Source organism: Scyliorhinus canicula, chromosome 6 (genome assembly GCF_902713615.1).
Source record: "Scyliorhinus canicula chromosome 6, sScyCan1.1, whole genome shotgun sequence".
In the NCBI taxonomy this organism is placed as follows: Eukaryota; Metazoa; Chordata; class Chondrichthyes; order Carcharhiniformes; family Scyliorhinidae; genus Scyliorhinus; species Scyliorhinus canicula.
Window position 1 is genome coordinate 190,372,007 of NC_052151.1, and position 23,959 is coordinate 190,395,965.

Below are 23,959 nucleotides of genomic sequence, written 5' to 3' on the forward strand. Positions count from 1 at the left end.
AAAAGGGTGCTGATTGGTTGGCAAGTGGACTCTGATTGGTTCAGGCATTGCCATGGGGATTGCACCAGAGGACGGTTGCTCCCTCAAAGCTTTTCTTGCATCTGGAATAATTTAGTAAACATTTAAATGCACCATTTCAAATGGTGATCAGTGCCCCATCACACTGCGCAGATATGTATTCCTTGTCTCTCAGCAAGGAGGGAGACAAGGGCTAAAAAACCATTGTAGTCAGCAAGGGAGGCAACAGAATGAAGTTAAAAAAAAAAGTTCCACAAATATAGAGCCAGATCATTACGTACCACAGATCCTGAAGCTCCTGGAGGTCCTGGAAGCCCCGGTAAGCCAGGCAGTGCCTGAGAATCAGCAACAAAAATGCATTCTAATTTAAAACATAAAGCATAATCTTCTAAAGATAACAATTTTTTTTTAAATGCAGACGGCTTCTTGAAATAAATCAGAAGGGCCTAGTTTTTCACGACGGGAAGCTCCAGAGACAATCCGAAATGGAGCTGCAGCGATTTGTGAAGGTGAATGGAACTGTTTAAAAATGCAAATGACTTGCAATGTAAATGAGGACTCTGTGGCATGTCCAAGCTGATAGAGGTATGAAACTAGCGCGAGTTGAGGTAAATTGATCATTTTCTTCAAATGTTATTGAATATTTTTTAAGTTGCTCTGATTTTTGCGATCAAACTAGGGTGGGGATCGCCTGAACAAAAATATTACCCATGCCATGTTCTTTCTTCCTCTTTTTAAGTGTGAAGCTCAAATTAATGGCTGGCAATAAACAATCTCTCAAAGAAACATATTTAAAGAAAGATCCCCATCGTAATTTTGTTACAAGGTGTACAAGGAAAACTCTACCTTACAAGAATGAGAAAGTACCTCCAGTGCGTTTCTGTGATGCTAGACATGCTGTTATTTCTCATTACTCTGTAGCAGCTCACTTCAACACTACTCATTATAAATAGGTGGAGGTTTCGTTCTTAGTTTTCTCAGTTTATTTAAGCACTGATGTGCCAGCCAAATTATATAATTCGATTCACACCAAGGACCTGCGTGTAGCAACTGACAATACATCATGTGCAACATTTGCGCAGTCTTATGGTTACTACACACACTCACCTTGTCTCCTTTCTCTCCACCAAGCCCAGGGAATCCCCGTTCACCTTTGTTTCCCTTTGAAAACATAAATTGTCAACTCATTGACATGCTGCTTTCAGAAACAGATCTGTGCCAACAACTGTCCTGCGAATGAAACGTGCAATTGTGAATTGTCAAATGGTATGTCAGTCAGACTTAGTCGTTTGCTGAAGTGGAAGAGTCAATTTACTCGGGGATGTAAGTTTAAGATGTGAGGGGGAAAGTTTAGAGGAGATGTGTGAGGCAAGTGTTTTAGTGGTGAGTGACTGGAACTCGTTGACGGGGGAGATGGTGGAAGCAGATACGATAGCGACGTTTAAAGGGCATCTTGACGAACACATGAATAGGATGGGAATAGAGGGATACGGACCCCGGAAGTGCAGAAGGTTTTAGGTTAGACAGGCATCATGATCGGTGCAGGCCTGGAGGGCTGAAGGGCCTGTTCCTGTGCTGTACTGTTCTTTGTTCCTTGATATATTGAATCCCCCTGTAAGTGTGAGTTTTGGTGCTGATTTGAAAGCACGCCGTCTGCAGCCAAATAACAGGCCGGGAGTACAGAACGCCCGGGATTTATTGGAATGTCACAAGTGGATTCCTCACTTGATTCTCAGAGCTGCGGACACAATCTCTAGCAGTTGAGTCATCGGTTTGTATAATGTCACAACACTCATCTTCAACCAAATTAGCTTTTCTTTCTTAAATGAAAACAAATTACTGCGGCTGCTGGAATCTGAAACAAAAACAGAAATTCTGGGAAATTTCAGCAAGTCTGACAGCATCTGTGGAGAGAGACAGAAGCTAACGTTTTGAGTCTGAATGACTCTTCGTCAGAGCTGGTCAGAAGTCAAAGCTAACTTTACTTTCTGTCATCTAAATGTTTCTCAGTATGCTCCTGTGAAACACCTTGGGATGTTTTACTGCATTAAGGCAAGAGAGATTGTTATTTGAGATTCAATAGTATTATCCTGGCTGAATCCCCACCATGAGCATCATGGGGGTTATTATTGACCAGGAATTGAACTGGACTATCCTATATAAATACTGCAACAATAAGAGAAGGTCAGAGATCAGGAATTCTGCAGGGGTGAACTCACTTCCTGACTCCGCAATGTCTGCCCACCATCTACAAGGCACAAGCTAGGAGTGTGATGGAATACCAGATTACCCACTTGTCTGGATAAGTGCAGCTCCAACAAGACCCGAGAAGCTCGACACCATCATGGATGAAGCAGGCTGCTCGGTCAATACTCCATCTACCACTTTAAGCATTTACTCTCTCCACCACCGGCATGCAATAATAGGGAGAGGACTTAGACCGAGGTGAGTGAGGGGGGCACTCAATCTCAAAGGTGGTTTTGCAGCAGTAAGCTTCCTTCTAGAGCTCTCAGAATTACAATACTTGCAGGCCAGTATCCTCTGTGAACAGGGTCTCTAATTGACGTGTTGGCTAGTGTAGACTTGAGAGATGAACAGACACTTCCAACACTGATGAAGGTTCAACTCAAATTTAGTAACTACTTCTAGCTAACACACGATGACTGTGGGTTTAAATGATGCTAACTTAAACTAGAGACCCAAGCCTTGTCCGAACCAGTTGATTCTCTCAGCACGTGGTGTGAGTCTGTGCTGGGCTGGATGAGTTCTTGTTACACTCAGAGGCAGCACCCAGAATGAGCCGGAACCGTGGTGCCTTTATAGTGTGTGTATTCTAACTGGTGATTGGCTGCGGTGTTTGTACATGTTGATTGGTCCCTGAGTGTGTCCATCAGTGTGTGTCTGCACCATGATATACTGGTGTAATTATGACACTAATTATTACCTATATCCCTCTGAAAAACTCCACAACCACACAATGCAGCTTCACCACAACTGGGAGTGCAGAGGAGGCTTGCAGCCTGGGCATCAGCACGCAATAGTTTATTTTTAATGGCGTGTCTTTCTCCATAGGAGCCTCCAGGTCTCACACCAGGAGGCAATGCCCACAGCCTTTGCAGCTTTTACGAAAGACCAAGCAACTCTGGATACAAGCAAATTACTGTGGATGCTGGAATCCGAAACAAAAGAGAAAATGCTGGAAAATCTCAGCAGGTCTGGCAGCATCTGTAGGGGGAGGAAAGAGCTAATGTGTACAAACTCTGGGCTCAAATCTGAAGCTTCCATAGCAAAGAAGATGGAACAAATTCATTGGAGCTTTCAAGGTACAGCTGAGTGTGAATGCTGAATGGCAGAGGGTGCAGCCTGTAAGGATGCCTCCTGATTTTGCTTCTGCTGGAGTTGTGTTGGCGTCACAGACTAATATCTGGATTCCACCAACATTTATATGGACAGTGCTAGTTAAACCAGCCGCGAGCTGCTGAAATGGTAGTCCCAACATAGAAAACATTTGAATGCAAATAATCTAAAGATGGAGCTTGGAGATTTCCAATGATGGGGCTGTCACTATTTCTTTTGGCAGCTTGTTCCATTGTGGGATTGTCCTTGGAAACAAATGGCTTTTGTAGTTTGTGCGGATGGTTACCTTGTATTTTGTCATTGGCAGGGCACGAGGTTTCTTGTTTGCGTCAATTCCCACCACTCCATTCCATGTTTTATAGAACACAGTCTACTTTGCTCCCTCGTTTGCCTTCCCCCTTTCTCTTCCCCCACCCCCTCATCCCCCACCCAATTCATCATTCCCAAACAAAACCAAATAAAATGCCAGATAACCGAAATGGCAGCATTGTATTCATAGATGCTTTAATCATGGAATCCCTCCAGTGCAGAAGGAGGCCATTTGGCCCATCACCATCTGCACCGATCTTCTGAAAGAGTACTCTACCTACACCCAACCCCACCCTATTCCCGTAGCTCTGCACATTGATCATGGCCAATCCACCTAACCTGCACATCTTTGGACTTTGGGAGGAAGCCGGAGCACCCGGAGGAAACCACAGGGAGAATGTGCAAACTCCACACAGACAGTCACCCGAGGCCGGAATTGAACTGGATCCCTGGAGCTTTGAGGCAACAGTGCTCACCACTGTGCCACTATGCCGCTGAACTGCTGCAGTTTGTGGTCGGTCCTTCCGAGTCTCGAGCTTGTGAGGTCTCTAACTATGAGCACCTCATGGATTCCCACCATGGGATTGACCAACAAGAGTCCTGCTGCTGCCATGGGGGCAATACCTCTTACTGTAGATGGTGTCAATAAACATTTGAACAAGTTCACTGTTGGATCACCTTTGTGGCAAAACAATTTGCTTTGATGTTGTGTTCGGAATTAAAATCAAGACCTTCATTACAGTTGGAGCTTTGGTCTCCTGATACTTCTCAATCCAGCTTCTGAATTTACATTGTCAGGAAATCATTAAGATAGAGGTTGCAGAATATGTCAATATTTCTCAGTTCTGTGTCGAGGGAATGGTGTGGACTGTGAATGCTGAAGGACCTATTCTGACTTGCCAAGGGCTTTGAGGAGATCACTGGACACGGTGTTCTATCATCTGCTAACTGACCTGTCTAGCTTTGACCCATCTCTTTGTGACCCCACACCTTTTTCATCAGATGCTGCCTCTTCTTAGGTTATTCCTCCTCCAACGCTAACCAGTTCTACATTGGCAGAATGCAGAAGACGATAATGAGGTGGACACTTAGTCAAGTTCATATTTAATGGAACCCTCAGGATGATAAAGGCATCTGAATATTGTCCTTGATAGCTCTATGATGTTGCTGATGGTCTTCATTGTATCTAGGTTGCTTGTGGATGGTGGGATTGTTGATTGGTGCCATTAGACAGGTGTCCCCCAACAGATATCCTCTGATATTCCTTGATAGATGGGGGAAGTGAGGGATTGTCGCAGAATGGAAGTGTCAAGGAAGCCAAAAGTGATCCTGTATTCTCCTCCGGAAGTGATCATGTGCCAGCTGAACGTTGATGGAATGGAAGCACTTCCAGGCCACAGAATTTGGGTAATTGCCTTGTGTCATAATCACTACAGGAGTGGGATCGATTACGCCTTTGACATGAGGGAAACTGGACACTACAGCTAATCTCAAAGTTCCCTTAATACGATCACTAATAGCCGTAATGATGAGAGTGTGTCGGTTTGCACTGGAAAAGAGTGCATTTTTGACTTGCTTTATACAGCTGCGCAAAGCAGACTGGGAAATGGGGGAAATAATCCCCAATACCAGCATGCAAGAAACCGGTGAGAAAAAGGCTTAAGAACAGTGGTGACTTTGATGGCCACTGACATGATCTGATCAATGGTCTAGCAAATCCTGCTGTAATACACTGCCCAGCCCCACACCAGCCTTCTTAGTGAGGTACAGCCTCCTCCTTGCTCTGTTCCTTGGAAATATTCCAGGAAGATCTGGCTGATAGATCCTGCGAGCTAGATAGGGCCCCTCTTGCCTTCGACTTGGTGTTAATTTTATATTAATATATTTATGTGTACTCAGGAAGAAGGCATTAACGAGGGAGTCAACCCCTGAAGGAAGTAACTTCAAGCTCAGGACGGGTTTGGAATCGCACCGTTAAAAATAGCACACAGATCCTCGTGGACCTCAAGCAAGCAGGTTCCGGCAATGCAGTTTCTGGCCATGCCAGGCAGTTTGTGAAACTAATACAGTGTCGGTTCACTCAGAGAATTACCACTGGGGGTGGCTTCTAGCCTCACTTAAAGTTGCATCAGGGCCCAGATTCTCCATTTGAAATTCAGGGAACCCACAGTGAGTTTGCCCCTCCTTAAACCTCGCAAACTCTCTCATCTGTTGACCTGTTTAAACCTTTTTATCGAGCTCCTGATCATCTGTTCCAATATCTCCTTACATGGTTTGGTGTCACATTTTGTTTCACAACTCTGCTTTGAGGCGCACTGGGATGTTTTACTGGGTTAAAGACACTGAAAATGCAAATTACTGTAAAACTGTTTTATCAGTCCATTACTTTATTTTCTGCATTGTCTGTTTTGTCTCTTTTTCTGTAAGAAAGACGTGGAACATCACATTAAGAGGAGAATATCATACCCACCTTCAGCCCATCTAACCCAGGTATTCCAGACGGCCCTCTTGGTCCTGGGTCACCCTGTGAGAAAACAATTTGAAAGTTTCAATAAACGCGAAAATGGTGTTGAGTTTTATTGTTTTAATTCATGAGCATTGAGAATTTGCAGCAATAGACCTCTCACTGACCCATATTTCCATTTGGGAGGGAGCGATTGGCACCCTTGTCACCCTCAGTGCTTCCTCCAAGTGGTGTTCAACATGGGCGCGCACTGATTCATCAGCTGAGGGTGGACTTTACATGGTAAACAGCAGGAGCTTTCCTTGCCCATGTTTGACCTAAAGCCATGAGGCGTCATGGGGTCCAGAGTCGATGTTGAGGACCCCCTGGGCAACCTTCCGTATACCAATGTGCCACAAAACACAATGCAAGTGAGACAGGACGTAGCCAGGAAGGGTGATGCAATGTCTGGGACATTGGCTAGTTTGTGAGACAGCTCTCCCAATTTTGGAATAAACCCCCAGATGTTGGTAAGAAGGAGTTTGCAGGGTCGACAGGGCTGGGTTTTCCATTGTTATTTCTGGTGGCCCGTCCAATTTCATTCCTTTGTGTTTTCTTTGTCACGGATGAGCGGCTTGCTAGGCCACTTCAGAAACCATTTAAGATTCAATCACATTGCTGTGGGTCTGGAGTCACATGGCATCTTTTTAACCTCTCTCTCTTGTCTCCTCCACACTCAGGTCCAGCAATGATTGCGAGGAGCACATGGATTCCTTTGCTACTAAAATCAGATCAGCTACCTCTGCCACTTTTCTCCCTTCAGCTACCCCACCGGGCCAAACACCCCCCGAAGACTTCCCTCTGCCCAAGCCCTGAACTCATATCTATCTCTAGTCCCTCTCCTATCTCCCCTCAAGCCCTCTCCAAGCTCACCTTGTCCATGAGACCCACCTCCTGCTCTCTCGAACTTACTCCCATCAAGCTGCTGAACACCTAACTTCTCCTCATGGTTAGCTGATGTTGTTAATAATTCCTACTTCTTAGGTGTTGTCCCTCTCCTTTTCTGCTGTCGTCACTGAACCTCTCCTCAAAAATACCTCACCCTTGGCCCCCGTCATCCTTGCAAACTACCATCCCATTTCCAATTGCTTTCTCCATTACAAATTCCTTGAATGTGTTGTTGCTTCCCAAATTCATTCCAATCCTTCTCAGAACCCCAGGTTTGAATCCATCCACTCCAATCCGATTTTCATTCCTGTTAAAGTACCGAAAGAGCTCGGATCAAACTCACAAATCACACCCTATGTGACCGTGACAAAGGTCAATGTTCCCTCCCTATCCTTCCAGAATTGTCTCCAACCTTTGACACGGGTTGACCACACCATCCTCCTCCAACTCCTCTTCGCTATTGTCAAAGTGGGTGGGACTGCCCTCAACTGGTTCCAGTCCTTTCTATATGATCTTAGCCAGTGTGGTGGCTTCTTTTCCTGCTCGCATACCGTTACCTCAGGTGCCCCCCAAAGCTCTTACTTGGATCCCTCCTCCTTCTCATCCATAAACAAAGGAATTTTAAGTATTTGTTTCCAATGGTAGGAAGGTCAATAGCCAGAAGACAAAGATTTAAGGTAAAAGAACAAGACTGAAGACGGGGAAACAATTTTTTTTTTTAAACACAATGAGTTGTTGCAATCTGGAATGCACTGCCTCAAAGGGCTTTGGAGGTAAATTCAATAATAATTTTCAAAAGGGAATTGGACAAACATTGAACAGGAAAAACACAGATTATGGAGAATGAGCAGGGATGAAGGACTAGTTGGATAGCTTTCAAAGAGCTGGCACCACTATGATGGAACAAATGGACTCCTGCGCTGTATCATTCTATGATTCCTCAGGTGAAACATTGCACTCCATACTGCCTGAATTTCATGGAATTCCCAATGACTATTGGCCAAAACGCAAGAACAATTACCATAATATGGACCCATTTTCAGAGTTGTGAAGCCCTGGAGAAGCCTATACAGCCTTGCTCAACTCTTATGGTTGTAGACAATTAATTTCAAATCCTTAGAAAAAGGTTTGGCTGATTTGCAAAAATGGGCAATTAATCCAGCTTCTTCTTACTTACAGTACAAGTCAAGACTCGTGTTGTTCAGACACCACTTGCACCGACAACAATGGACCACACATTGGTCAGCTGATCTCTTTACCTGCCTGCCATCAAGTCCATCAGCGCCAGGTACCCCGGGCACACCTCGATCTCCTTTCATTCCAGGTAACCCTGAGAAGCTTCCGTGATTGCCAGTCAGGCAGTTACTGCAAGCATTCTGCAGATGGAACAAGCTCATTACAAAGCGATAATGAAGTAAGGTAAGGTTTCTTCAGTAACAATATGCATATTAAGTAAATCGTGAATAATCAAGACAAGAGGGAAAAAACCTTATAGAACCAGACTGGGTGACATGTGCAATTCAGTTTGTTTTTTAAGTAATTCATTACTTGTGATTCACTGAATCTCTTTACACCACATTGGTTTGTGATGCGAGTTCTGTATAAATGTGTTTTCGTGTTTAATAGAGATCTTAATGACAGCTGAATTAACTTGGAAGTTGGTGATTCCTGCATCTAACATTTTAGCGTAGGATGTTAGGGTTCGTGTGCCCACGTGAAGCAGTGTCAGTTGCAATTGAGTTTAGGGCATCAGGGTTCAGGTAATGTAGTCCCACCTGTAACCTATCTTCAGCTCTTTCAAGATCCGAGCCAGGAATGTAATTTCACAATTCCAACCCCTTTCTGGTTTCACCGAGAGTATTTAATTTCTTTTCCTGCTCATTTTTCCCTCTCTATTCCCACTGTCTTGTGAAAGTATGCCGTGTGGACAGATAGCCTCTGTTGATAGTCTCCACATTTGGCTACTGCAATATTGATGTCTGGACTCTCACTTCAGATATTATTTTATACTTTTCTGTCCAGTGATGACCTGGATCCTCCATTCTGAGCCTGCTCACTGAGGTGATTGAAATCGGGAACTCAAAAGATCACTTCGTCAATGCAGAGGTTATCAAAGCTTCGGGCAGCGCGGTGGCACAGTGGTTAGCATTGCTGCCTACGGCGCTGAGGACCCGGGTTCGAATCCCGGCTCTGGGTCACTGTCCGTGAGGAGTTTGCACATTCTCCCCGTGTCTGTGTGGGTTTCACCCCCACAACCCAAAAGATGTGCAGGATAGGTGGATTGGCCACGCTAAATTGCCCCTTAATTGGAAAAATTAATTGGGTACTCTAAATTTTAGAAAAAAAAACCAAAGCTTCAAATATTGGTACAACTTTGACACCATTTCAATATACTGTGCTACTGTGCTGTACCTAGGGGCTGGTTTAGCACAGTGAGCTAAACAGCTGGCTTGTAATGCAGAACAATGCCAGCAGCACAGGTTCAATTCCCGTACCGGCATCCCAGAACATGCGCCGGAATGTGGCGACAAGGGGCTTTTCACAGTAACTTCATTGAAGCCTACTTGTGACAATAAGCTATTATAATTATTATTATTGTCAAAAAATGGTTTCATACAGTCCATTTTTGTGTCAATGGGGAGGATGTTCTGGTCCCACCCACTGTGGGACAGGAAAATCCTGCCCAAAGTCAACGGACCGTTTGCTGGGGCATCCAATGTCCCGTTGCCTCCCCCCCCCCACCCCCCCCCCTCCCCCCCCACCCCCCCTCCCCCCCCCACCCCCCACCCCCATGATGATTCCTGTGGTGGGTGTGCTGCACGCAATATTGCAAACAAACAGAACCATGAACCGAAACAAAAAAACCTGCCAAATACTGAATTGATATCAGGAAAATTACCATGAAATGAGAGGGGCAGTTATAAAAATCATGGCTCACAAATATTTAGGGAGGCGTCACTGTGCTGTCTGCAATGCAATTAATACATTCCTTAAATATGGAGACCAGAACTGCACACACTATTCCAGATGTGGTCTCAACAATTACATGGGTCCCTGTGGGGGGGGGGGGGATCTCCCTATCACAGGCATCCCTGTGGGGGTCTCCCTGACACAGGAGTCCCTTTGGGGCTCTCTCTATTACAGTGGATATATTTGTTGCAGTAATATTATTAAAGAACCTAGGTTAATGTATCCAGACTGTGTGTGCCTGTAATTAAGAAGTCGTAAAAAGTGAGATACCCATGGTTTCTAACCATTTACATGTTTACATATAGAGGGCTAATTTAATATTTTTATGATTGATCGTGATTCCCTGGAGAATAGATCATTTATGACGGGTTATATTTAGCCCTATCTAAGCACATCTTGTGACATCTTAGTAGGACACAAATGATGTCATTAATGTGAGGAGACAAACATGCCCACATGTCTGCCCTTGGCCTGCTACAATGTCCCAGTGAAGCTCAACGCAAACTGGAGGAACAACGTCTCATCTTCCGGTTAGGCACACTACGGCCTTCCGGTCTCAACATCGAATTCAACAACTTCAGATGATCAGCATTACCCCACCTCGACCCATTTGTTTTCATCCTATTTTCATTTTAACTGTTTTTTTTTTTACCATTTCTGTCTCTCTTGTCTTTCTTTATATATATTCACCCCCCCCCCCCCATATTATCCACCTTTTGTTACCCTTTCTCCCCTTTGCTTCACCCTTCCCCCACATCTACATCTGTCGCAGTTTACTCTCTGATGTTAGTTTCTCTGCTGTTTGGCCTTTCACAACTTTTGTTCTCTCTGGGGACTGCCATTAGCACTCTTTCCCCTTGGTATCTGTGGCCATTAGCACCCGGTATCCCTGGGTTTCTGTGGCTATGACTCATCTTTCATTCTCACTCCACAGTATAAATATTTCCCACTTTCTCTGTCTTTCGCTTTGATGAAGGGTTATCTGGACTCGAAACGTTAGCTCTTTTCTCTTCCTACAGATGCTGCCAGACCTGCTGAGATTTTCCAGCATTTTTTCTTTTGGCTAAACAAGTAATCTGTATGTTAACTCTTTTATATATGGCAGTCGAATTACACTGGGTTGCATAATTGTAGCTAGTAGCAGGTATAGATATTAAGTTTAAGTTTTCCCTTGTGTTTAATAACTACTTAACTGACAATTGTAAAGCTATTGTCTTTAATGCTAAAGTGGTTCATTCTGTGTTTAAATTAAAGTTTGTTTTGACATAAAAGATACCTATTGGTCAGAGTCATCGCTCCTGCAGTGAAGTATCCTTTCCTCACCGTTTTACAAATTAAAGAAAATTATTTTGGGTTCTTGTCCGGTATCCGAATAAATATTGGGGTCTGAACCTGGGATATTTACAGATTTTAAGTAGCTGAAGCACCAGCATTGATCCATGCAACACTCCACAATTCACTGCCTGTCAATAAAGTCCCATCTCTACCACAACTCTTTGCTTTCATTAACCATGTTCCCTCTACCTATGCTAAAATATTACCCTCAGCTCCATGAGCTCTTTCCTTGCCTATTAACCTTTTGCGTGGCACCTTATTGAATGCATTTTGGAAATCCAAGTGGACCACATTATTCAGTAACAGGTATTTGAAAAATTCCTTCCTCAGTCTGCGCTGTTCTTCAGCCACTTAGACCTTAGGTTACAGTAACCGTATTGCTCGCTTACCTTTAACAAGGCACCAATGTCTCCCATTAGAGGCAGTGCAGGCTGAAACGAAGCAGAAACAGAGTGAGAAAAACCACCGGAAGGAAAGATTCTCCAGGGACATGTCAATTGTCCAAACACCACAATTTGGATAATTGGACTGGTTGGAAATCTCATCATGGACTGTGTATGGAGTGATTCATTTGGACAACCCTGCTGTATTTTTGGGCAACAGTGAAGGAACAGGGTAGTTGTTATGGGAGACTTTAACTTTCCAAATATTGACTGGAAAAGATATAGTTCGAGTACATTAGATGGGTCGTTCTTTGTACAATGTGTGCAGGAGGGTTTCCTGACACAATATGTTGACAGGCCAACAAGAGGCGAGGCCACATTGGATTTGGTTTTGGGTAATGAACCAGGCCAGGTGTTAGATCTGGAGGTAGGTGAGCACTTTGGAAACAGTGACCACAATTCGGTGACCTTTACATTAGTGATGGAAAGGAATAAGTATACCCCGCAGGGCAAGCGTTATAGCTGGGGGAAGGGCAATTATGATGCCATTAGACGTGACTTAGGATGTGTTGGTTGGAGAAGTAGGCTGCAAGGGTTGGGCACACTGGATATGTGGAGCTTGTTCAAGGAACAGCTATTGCATGTTCTTGATAAGTACGTACCAGTCAGGCAGGGAGGAAGGGGTCGAGCGACGGGAACCGTGGTTTACCAAAGAAGTGGAATCTCTTGTTAAGAGGAAGAAGGAGGCCTATGTGAAGATGAGGCGTGAAGTTTCAGTTGGGGCGCTTGATAGTTACAAGGAAGCGAGGAAGGATCTAAAGAGAGAGCTGAGACGAGCAAGGAGGGGACATGAGATGTCTTTGGCAGGTAGGATCAAGGAAAACCCAAAAGCTTTCTATAGGTATGTCAGGAATAAAAGAATGACTACGGTAAGAGTAGGGCCAGTCAAGGACAGTGGTGGGAAGTTGTGTGTGGAGGCTGAGGAGATAAGCGAGATACTAAATGAATACTTTTTGTCAGTATTCACTCAAGAAAAAGATAATATTGTGGAGGAGAATGCTGAGACCCAGGCTATTAGAATAGATGGCATTGAGGTGCGTAGGGAAGAAGTGTTGGCAATTCTGGACAAGGTGAAAATAGACAAGTCCCCGGGGCCGGATGGGATTTATCCTAGGATTCTCTGGGAAGCCAGGGAAGAGATTGCTGAGCCTTTGGCTTTGATTTTTAGGTCATCATTGGCTACAGGAATAGTGCCAGAGGACTGGAGGATAGCAAATGTGGTCCCTTTGTTCAAGAAAGGGAGTAGAGATAACCCCGGTAACTATAGACCGGTGAGCCTAACGTCTGTGGTGGGTAAAGTCTTGGAGAGGATTATAAAAGATACGATTTATAATCATCTAGATAGGAATAATATGATTAGGGATAGTCAGCATGGTTTTGTGAAGGGTAGGTCATGCCTCACAAACCTTATCGAGTTCTTTGAGAAGGTGACTGAACAGGTAGACGAGGGTAGAGCAGTTGATGTGGTGTATATGGATTTCAGTAAAGCGTTTGATAAGGTTCCCCACGGTCGGCTATTGCAGAAAATACGGAGGCTGGGGATTGAGGGTGATTTAGAGATGTGGATCAGAAATTGGCTAGTTGAAAGAAGACAGAGAGTGGTAGTTGATGGGAAATGTTCAGAATGGAGTTCAGTTACGAGTGGTGTACCACAAGGATCTGTTCTGGGGCCGTTGCTGTTTGTCATTTTTATAAATGACCTAGAGGAGGGCGCAGAAGGATGGGTGAGTAAATTTGCAGACGATATTAAAGTCGGTGGAGTTGTAGACAGTGTGGAAGGATGTTGCAGGTTACAGAGGGACATAGATAAGCTGCAGAGATGGGCTGAGAGGTGGCAAATGGAGTTTAATGTGGAGAAGTGTGAGGTGATTCACTTTGGAAAGAATAACAGAAATGAGGAATATTTGGCTAATGGTAAAATTCTTGGTAGTGTGGATGAGCAGAGGGATCTCGGTGTCCATGTACATAGATCCCTGAAAGTTGCCACCCAGGTTGATAGGGTTGTGAAGAAGGCCTATGGTGTGTTGGCCTTTATTGGTAGAGGGATTGAGTTCCGGAGCCATGAGGTCATGTTGCAGTTGTACAAAACTCTAGTACGGCCGCATTTGGAGTATTGCGTGCAGTTCTGGTCGCCTCATTATATGAAGGACGTGGAAGCTTTGGAACGGGTGCAGAGGAGATTTACCAGGATGTTGCCTGGTATGGAGGGAAAATCTTATGAGGAAAGGCTGATGGACTTGAGGTTGTTTTCGTTAGAGAGAAGAAGGTTAAGAGGTGACTTAATAGAGGCATACAAAATGATCAGAGGGTTAGATAGGGTGGACAGCGAGAGCCTTCTCCCGCGGATGGAGGTGGCTAGCACGAGGGGACATAGCCTTAAATTGAGGGGTAACAGATATAGGACAGAGGTCAGAGGTGGGTTTTTTACACAAAGAGTGGTGAGGCCGTGGAATGCCCTACCTGCAACAGTAGTGAACTCGCCAACATTGAGGGCATTTAAAAATTTATTGGATAAGTATATGGATGATAAGGGCATAGTGTAGGTTAGATGGCCTTTAGATTTTTTCCATGTCGGTGCAACATCGAGGGCCGAAGGGCCTGTACTGCTCTGTATCGTTCTATGTTCTATGTTCTATGTAAATGTACAATGCTATGTTCCCCATGTGAAAGTCTGCACAACAGCAGCACATTTTGAGAACACTGGCCGCTAAATAACAGTTTATATATTAAAGGCTGTTGAGCAGTCATCCATTGAATGTGGGAATGTCCGACATACTGCCTTGTTGGCGGCCAGTTTCTAATAAAAGCCTAATTAAGACAATTTGCAGACATTGTATCCAAGTCTGTACAGCAAAGCAAACATTATATTAGACGATATTGCCACTTCTCTACAAACAAGTATTAAATTATCTAGTTTAATTCAAGCCTTTGTGACAACCGTGATAACGGTAATGTCTTCACTGTGCTCATCTACATTACAACAATGGCTACACTGCCAAGGATAATCATGGCTTGTTAAAATGCTTTGGGATATCCAATAGTCATGAAAACTGCAACATAAATCGCAATACAGTCCAATAGTTGTGAAATCGAAACCTTACATAGGAGATGCTTTCTGCTCCACTTAGGCGGCACAGTAGTTAGCACTGCTGCCTCACAGCTCCAGGGACCCGGGTTCAATTCCAGGCTTGGATTATTGTCTGTGTGTGTCTGTGTGGAGTTTGCGCTTTCTCCCAGTGTCTGCGTGGGTTTCCTCCAGGTGCTCTGGTTTCCTCCCACAGTCCAAAGATGTGCAGATTAGGTGGGTTGGCCACGCTAAATTGCCCCTTAGTGTCCAACAAAGGTTAGCTGGGGTTACTGGTTTACGGGGATAGGGTGGAGGTGTGGGCTTAAGTAGGGTGCTCTTCTCAAGTACCAGTGCAGACCCTAGGGGCCCAGTGGCCTCCTTCTGCGACGTAGGGATTCTATAAAAGCTGATCATGAAACCTTGCAAAATTGTTTGGAAAGTTCATCTTCAAGACAAAGAACCTTTTGTTGTCTAATCAATGCTGGTTCTTCACTTGACATCATTTTTGGCCAAACAGCCCAGAAAAAACCTCAGAGGCTCCTGTGTGCAGAGGTGGGCTGTTAGAAAGGCTCGACTTTGTAATGTGGGACTTTGCCACAGTTAAAATATAAACAGAAAGGCCCGCCAGCCCTCACACTCCCTCATCCTCCACACACTTCCCAAACCCCATCCATGACACCTCACCCCCCCCCGCCCCCCCGCCCCACTAAGCCAAGATGGGAATTCTGCGGTGAGTAACTCACCTCCCGACTCCCCAAAGCGTGTCCAGTACCTACAAGGCACAAGTCAGGAGTGTAATGGAATACTCTCCACTTGCTTGGATGAGCGCAGCTCCAACAACACTCAGGAAGCTCGACACCGCACTGCTGCCTACGGCGCTGAGGACCCGGTTTCGATCCTGGCCCAGGGTCACTGTCTGTGTGGAGTTTGCACATTCTCCCTGTGTCTGCATGTGTTTCACCCCCACAACCCAAAAGATGTGCAGTTTAGCTGGATTGGCCACACTAAATTAGAAAAAAATAATTGGGTACTCTAAATTAAAAAAAAAAAGGCTAGACACCATCCAGAGCAAAGCAGCCCGATGCACAGCAATGGCTGTGTGTACATATTTACTGCAGCAATTCAGCGTGGCTCCTTAAACAGCACCTTCCACACCTACGACCTCTACCACCTAGAAGGACAAAAGCAGCCGATGCAAGGGAACACCACTACCTGCAAGTTCCACTCCACGCCAGGCAACCTTCGGACTTCGAACTATATTGCCATTCCTTCACTAGTCACTGGGTCAAAATCCTGGGACTCATTCCTAATAACACTGTGGGTGTGCTACATAGCAAGGGCTGCAGTGGTTCAAGAAGGCAGCTCACCACCACCCTCTCAAACAGCAATTAGGGATGGACAATAAGTGCAGGTCTAGGCAGGGACACCCACAAAAGAATTAAACAAATGATCCTGATCTGTCTGAGCAAGTGTAGCCTTTGACAGACTTCTAACATCAGTCTGGGTGAGTGAGGGGGGTGTAATTCTGCTCATCAAACTGAGAGGCTACAAAGCAACAATCCTGCACAATTTGCTCTCTGAATGCGAGGCTTGCACTGTATACCAGCATCATGCTAAGAATCTCAAGCACTCACTTGAGCTGCCTGCGGTAGCTTCTGGAGATCAGACAGCAAGACAAAATACCAAACAGTGAGGTTTCACCCGAGCTGGCACGCCAAGCAACCAGACCATATTGAGACAGTCACAACTGATCTAGGCTGGTCGTGCAGTCAGAGTGCTTGATACTCACTTACCAAAGTGAATCTTCTATGGAGAGTTTGAGTCTTGGGGGTGCTCTCACAGTGGTCAAGGGAAGTGCTACAAGGACAATCAAAGGTCCACGTAGGAGTTTTGAAATTAGGTTTGAGTCCTGGGGGGAAGCTCGCCCTGAATTAGGGCTGGTTTAGCACAGTGGGCTAAACAGCTGGCTTGTAAAGCAGAACAAGGCTAGCAGCGCTGGTTCAATTCCCATACCAGCCTCCCCGAACAGGCGCCGGAATGTGGTGACTAGGGGCTTTTCACAGTAAATTCATTGAAGCCTACTTGTGACAATAAGCGATTATTATTGCTGCATCTGGAACAATCAACTTAAAATGGTGCGGCCTCGTTCATTAACAAACACATATTTGAGGCAGAGAGAAAATGCAAGGAAAGTAAATCGTGATTTGTCCAAAACGCAATCTTGTCCTATTTGCAGCAGAACCTTCCAGATGCCAAGCATTGGCAGTTACCTACCTACCCACAGCAACCCTACCACACACCCCAGATAATGACCATGGTCATCTTCACCTCAAAAGGATAAAGGATGCAAATCCAGCCCTCCACTCAACCCCTTGGGACTCTCTGATGGGTGAGGTGAAGCAAAATTGCCCCGTGTGTCAGAGAATCTTTAAAACTACAGGAGAGTTGCAAAAGCTTTAAGCTCTGAAAAGTCTGAGGGAGAAAAATGTTCTCTTGCCTTTAAAGGATGGAAGCTGGACATTGGCTACGCAACTGTGATAAAAAAAAACTATACTTACCGGTTCTCCAGGTGGGCCAGGTGGTCCCGTTGTTCCATTATTCCCAGGTATACCCTGCAATAAAATGGAGGATGGGATCAGAGGTAGAACCTGATCATAGTTCACCACAGTGAATAGTTTAACCGGTTAATGCTACTCACGTTCACACCCGGATGTCCTAAGGACCCTGGCAAGCCTCTCGGACCCTGAATTGGGGGAAAAAGGATAAAAGCAGTTAAATACTCTTCAACGCACTCATTGTATTGTTTCCTAAATAGTCTGGCTTGTATTTGGCTAGAAAGCTATCCTTACACTTACATTTTGCGATAAATGACATAACTGGTTATTCCTCTCTTTAAGATTGCTATGCCCCAACGGGATTCAGCTTAAAAACTGAAAACCAGGCTCCTGAAATTATAATGACTACTTTAGAAATAATGGGTGGGATTTTACACAATGGGAGTAGCGGGTTCCATGGCCACAGAGGCGACCCACCAATGGCTGGCAAGCAGCAGGAATTTCTGGTCCCGCCATTGTCAACGGGGTCTCCCGTTGTATGGACCCCCTGTCGCCAGGCAACCCCCAGCGGGGGTTGACCATCAGCGGGACTGGAAGATCCCGCTGGCGGGAATGGCTGGGAAATTGCAGCCAATGAAGGCACTTGTCTGGTACTGCTACTTTGGAATTGGCATTCATCTATTTATTTTAAACAGGTTAACATTCAGTGAGTAAAGCGGTGCAGCGGGTTAATGCATTCAGAATTTACTAGCAGGTATCTCACGGTGTCTCTTTGAAGGCCGAGAGGAATTAAAAGTGTCACAGGAAACAAAACAAACAAAGGAAGCAATTCCTTTGCAAGAGATGTAAGGGGAGCCTTTCCTGCTTGTGCGCAGAAACACTGGAGTTCCAGAGTGCAGCAGCTATCAGGACATTAGCTGGGCTGAAGTGTCCCTCTAATGTTTCCTGCAACTTGGTGGGCTGGTGCACCTGCTTCCAGACCCAGAAGAATGCCCCATGTGTTGTCCAGCTGAGGCGTTTGGGAGGGGGGGGGGGGGGGGGGGGGGGTGTTGACTAGTACATGGACAAAGCTCCAATACCTATCTTTCTGTAGTTAAATTAGTGACAGAAACCGAGGCTGGTTTTGAGTGAACAATGCCTCTTGTTTGTCTTTAGCTAATATGGAGGCATACACCACTGTTTGAAAACGTGAGCTGATGTGTGCCAGCCGTTTTGAGTTATTGGGAGCCTGTCTGGAAAATGGGTGCTGTGCAGCCTCTTTTCTCGGCCAAGAAGCAACTGGAGACTAGACTGACAGGAACATGGAGGTTATAATGTCTTCACGCTGGATGTTTGGGATCAAAGAAGTAACCCTTACTGACTAACCGTGACTTTTTTAAAAGTATACTTTAGGCTTCAAAACAGGATGGGGCAAATGGGTGGGGTCTGAAGAAAGATTAGGGAAATTTAGGGGCTGCACGGTAATGCAGTGGTTAGCACTGCTGCCTCGTTGTACCGAGAACTCGGGTTCGATCCCGGCTCTGGATCACTGTTCGTTTGGAGTTTGCACAGTCTCCCCATGTCTGTGAGGGTCTCAACCCCACAACCCAAAGACGTGCAGGGTAAAGGTGCTAAATTGTCCCTTGCTTGGAAAAAATAAAAAACATTCGGGAAATTTAAACTCTATGGCCTACCGGCTAAGTTAACAAAGAATCGTCAAGGCAAATAAAGTAATTCTCTTGTTATTTTATTCGGGATATATTTTCACTAAAATGATAAAGATTAAATAGAATTAATGCTTGCCTATCCTCCCTGTGCGTGCGTGGGTTTCCTCCGGGTGCTCTGGTTTCCTCCCACAGTCCAAAGATGTGCAGGTTAGGTGGATTGGCCATGATAAATTGCCCTTAGTGTCCAAATTGCCCTTAGTGTTGGCTGGGGTTACTTGGGTTATGGGAATAGGGTGGAGGTGTTGACCTTAGGTAGGGTGCTCTTTCCAAGAGCCGGTGCAGACTCGATGGGCCGAATGGCCTTCTTCTGCACTGTAAATTCTATGTAAGCATGGTTGAAGTCATGCTCTCTCCCTGACTCATGCTGGACCTCGCAGCTGCAGTGTTGGCTGTCGGCCTTGTTCATGCCTGCAGGTGGAGCAAGAGAGCACCCGTGTCGGGGAACTAGTCTGCTCCCTTAATGGGAGAAAGCTTTGTCTGCAAGGGCATGGAACCTGAGGCTCGCAGCTTGGTTAGAAGGAACAGGAGCTGGAGAGGGAGCACCAGGGCTATCAGTGCCTGGAAAACCAGCGAAGGGAGCTGGAGCAGGCAACCGGCTGCTGGGGACCAAGGAGGGTAGTGTTCCCTTCACTCCGACTGAAAGCAAGGCATTCCCACTCTTTAACAAACGAGCCTGCAACACTGCTTATTCAAGAAGAGGGGTGGGATTTTCTGGCCTAGCTGCGGCCAGGGTCATCCGGTCTCATCAAATGTCGATGGAGTTTTGGCTGGGCCACCGAATCTCCCGCAAGGACAGGGCAGGAAATCCGGGGAAAGGAGATGACCTCTCAATGTTTTTGTATTTTGGAATGTTGAACAGCGGTCAGCTACTCGAGGAGTTTGTTTCTCTAGACTTTTACAGGAATGTATTGAGATGATTGGTGCCAGTGGAATGAATAACTGAGCTGGAATCTTTGGCCATTCCATGTGCTTTTTATCTACATTACGCATGTTTAACGAAGTGGTGAAGTAATGTATGTTGTTGCAGTTTTAAAGCACCGGGTGAATGATGTTATTGCACATTGGAATTCCGACAGCCATGGAAGTGTAGCCCATGGCTCCCGTATCTCATGAGGGTGCGGGGGGATGTGGTGGTGTTGCTCACCCAGGGTGATCAACTCTCAGTGAGGGGGAGGACGTGGAAAGAAACATGAGATTCTTTACCATGTGGGACTATATGAATGGGCAAAGGTTGCTGGCGAACACGTGAAAGCTGAAAGAGGCCGGGGAGCAGGGACATGGGAGCTGGCGGGGGCAGGTATGGGGGAAACTCTTCTGCAGGCAGTAGGGTGGGGGAGTTGCTCTGTGAACCTCTGAGTACTGGGGTGGGGGGGGGGTGTATTCAGTCAAAGCTGTGGGATTTTGAGGGCCAGTGGGATAGTGAGAACAGGGTGGGGAGGGAGTGGGTCGCTGGTAGACCCGTTAGGTCAGGCAGCTGGGAACATTACAAACACATAGCTCCATACTGCACATGCACATGATTTAGTGTCTGAAATATGGTGGAAAACAGCATCCTGGTAACACACATCCCAGGACACAAGAGAATCGACTCAGATTTGGGACGATCTTGTAAGATCCGAGATAGTTGGTCAGCCGGCGCACCTTCAGGCTCCACATTGGATGAAAAAATAAAATTGGATAGGAGAAAACCTGCCCTTCACCTGCAGTTTCTAAATTTGTATCTGTACAGCGAGGTGTACAGAGGTTTTGTCTCCCTCTTGGACTGTGGGATATATTGTGGTTAAGGGAGTAATGAATGAAGGTGTTAAATATTAGCTTAGAAACAACTGCCACTGTTGCAGTTTTCAAATATTAGCTTAGATACAACCGCTACTTCTCTGCAACAAAGCTGTTATTCATTTAACATAAACAGTTGTGCTAATATAATGGGGGAATGTGCTCACATTGCCAATACAGACTTCTGAGTCTATGGTTTAAAAATAAAACCAATGGGGAGCTGAGTGTGCCAGTCAATGTTACTGTGAATGTCTGCGTAGGAAATCTGCAAAGAAAATGCACTTGTCTCAGAAAGGGCACGACAAGACCGATCCCAAGAATCTTAGAGAACGAGGGACAGGGCAACCGTTTCTTTTTATTTACTGTTGGGCTGCGAGCAGTGCAGGCAGGATCAACATTTAATGCCCTTCCTAATTACCCCTGGGGCAGGGGGTACTAAGTCAGCATCTTGAACTGCAGCAGTCCATTTGGTGTAGATACAGCTAACAGTGCATTTTTCTCCCCCTGAAGTTGCACGAAACAAACTAAGGAGCTGATACCACTTCAGAAGCTGTTGAGGCAAATCACATTGTTGAGCTTCGGGACTTACACGTGAGCTGCATCAGTATCTTGTAAGGACCTCAAATTATGCTAGTGAACTACTGGGGTTATCCGACAACCTGGGTAATTTCATCATCATTATTAATGTCAATAGCATTTTATTTCAGATGATTTAATTGTACCTAAAATTCCCCCCAGGTGCCCTGTTATGATCTGAACTGATGTCTCCAGAGTATCAGTCTGGGTTACTAGTTCAATAACATTATCGCTACGCTACTGACCCGCCAAGAAGCTGAGGAGCTTCGAGAGGCTCAAGTTTTTGTGAAAAATGTGGTTCAAGGGGGGAATCGCGTCAAAGCTGATAAAACCTTGAATGGATTTCGCTGAGGTCAACCCAAATTAATGTTTCGAACCTCATCGAGAATGGAAGATCTGAGGCTATATATTTGGAACAATCATTTCAGCAAAAAAACTTTTTACCTGAAAGCTGGTAATTCTGAACAATCTTTTGAGTGAATTAACAGAACCTAAGCATTGTGGCTATGCAGGATAGAAATAACATGGTGGGAATGTAAAGATAAGCTTCATGAGGCAAAAATGACCATATTTAATGTCCAACAATCACCATCTGAATTTATCACTTTCAAGGCAATAAACCCTGCATGTTGCGTATATAATCAATTATCATTCTTATTGAAGAAGAAAAAAGTCTTACCCTTATACCTGGCTCTCCAGAAGGACCTCGCGGACCCTATGGGGAAGTGAAAAAGATTTTAAAAAGTGATTAAATATATCCTAAAAACGGTGGCACAGTGGCTAGCACTACTGCCTCATGGCGCTGGGGACCCGGGTTCGATCCCGGCTCTGGGTCACTGTTTTTGTGGAGTTTGCACATTCTCCCCGTCAGTGTGTGGGTCTCACCCCCACAACCCAAACATGTGCAGGCTAGGTGGACTGGCCATGCTAAATTGCCCCTTAATTGAAAAAAAAAGGATGGGTACTCTAAATGTGTGGTGGTGCTTCGTCTTGAATGATTGCAGTTTGCATTGTGATACTGCTCCCACAATTCTATCAGGAGGAATTTCGGAGCTAAGGACAATGAGAGAACAGTCATATATACCCAGGTGAGGGTGATGTGTGAGCTGACAGGGAATCTGAGGTAATGGTGTTCCCATCAAATGGTTTTATCTTGATGGAGAGCCTTAGGGGCTAGAAGGTGGTGTCAAGGTAATGGCACCTAAGAAAGCTGGAGGTTCTGATGAAATGTTTATACTTACTGGGGCGCCAAGACGGCTAACTCCGGGTGGTCCCTTCTCACCTTGTGGACCTTGAAGACCATGTAATCCACGCTCACCCTGAAAAATATCCCAGTTTCATCATTGAGCAAACGCCAGGAAGTGCTATTCTTAGTAGCTGCACATTTGTGAAGTTAAATGGAGCTAATATTTAGAGTTATCCAGGGGCAACTTAGATGTACTGATTAGCATTCCTTCCCAAACTTCACATGCAAAGCAATGCATCCATTAGGGAGGGAATCCCAGGATTTTGACCCAGTGACAGCGAAGGGACAGAGATATATTTCCAAGTTAGGTTGGTGAGGATTAAGCAAATCTTGTGTGAACATAAATCTTAACCACAGTAACTCAATCAAGTAATGACTAAACAAATAGAGTACATTTCTAAACAGAGATTAGGATATTAAATGCCATTTAAGAGACAATTGGAGATACATTTTATCCACACTCACAGATAGGTGACACATTTAATACAAGGACTGCTATGATTGGCTTAGGGTTAACTGGAATGCATCGTCTCAGGTATTAACCTGCATGGTGATTTGTATCATGAATTATTCGGTTTTCATAATCTCAGCGGGGAGCTATTGTAGAAGACAGTGTGGATTGGAGAGCTTGGGCCTGGTGCAAATTTCCTAACTCCAAGTTCTTTGCTCCAGGATTTCCAATGCCCGGGCTAGAGTCTGCCCATGATTGCTGAATGTGGCTTTGGAGGTCACGGATCTAGTAACTTAATCAACCCAAGTGTTTTCATGCTTTGAGTCTCTCTCTTTTCTATTTATATTGAGACTTTAAGGATCTCAACCTGACAACATATGATCTATGGGCTTTAATACAAAATGCCGCATGCAGGAGGCCTTTCACTTATATTTTCTAAACTAAGGAGACCTGCATTTTAAAAGTGTATTTAGGGATCGTCGGCATCACTGGCTAGGCCAACATTTATTGCCCACCCCTAATTTCCCTTCAGAAGGTGGTAGTGACCACCTTGAACCAATGCAGTCCATGTGCTGTAGGTACAACCACTGTGCTGTTAGGGAGGAAGTTCCAGGACTTTGACCCAGCGACAGTGAAGGAACGTGAATATATTTCTAAGCTTGGAAGTTGCTGCCTGAGGAACTTTGGTGAGCTGGCAATGGGAGTTTCCAAACTTGCAATGTGTTGAAATGATTTGTAAGCCAAAATGATCATAATTAT

General features: G+C 45.1%; 1 protein-coding gene across 1 annotated transcript in view; it reads right to left on the bottom strand.

The window, feature by feature from the left end:
- The window catches only part of LOC119967761 (collagen alpha-1(XIX) chain-like), a 252,900-nt gene that overhangs the window by 74,841 nt on the left and 154,100 nt on the right, over positions 1 to 23,959 (bottom strand). Inside the window, exons 21-29 of the mRNA XM_038800683.1 lie at positions 22,745 to 22,822; positions 22,183 to 22,218; positions 17,589 to 17,633; positions 17,449 to 17,502; positions 11,770 to 11,811; positions 8,335 to 8,451; positions 6,155 to 6,208; positions 1,126 to 1,179; positions 300 to 353 (exon numbers count right to left, since the gene is read on the bottom strand). Coding sequence (XP_038656611.1) covers positions 300 to 353; positions 1,126 to 1,179; positions 6,155 to 6,208; positions 8,335 to 8,451; positions 11,770 to 11,811; positions 17,449 to 17,502; positions 17,589 to 17,633; positions 22,183 to 22,218; positions 22,745 to 22,822 — 534 coding nt within the window. The remainder of the gene's footprint in view (positions 1 to 299; positions 354 to 1,125; positions 1,180 to 6,154; positions 6,209 to 8,334; positions 8,452 to 11,769; positions 11,812 to 17,448; positions 17,503 to 17,588; positions 17,634 to 22,182; positions 22,219 to 22,744; positions 22,823 to 23,959) is intronic.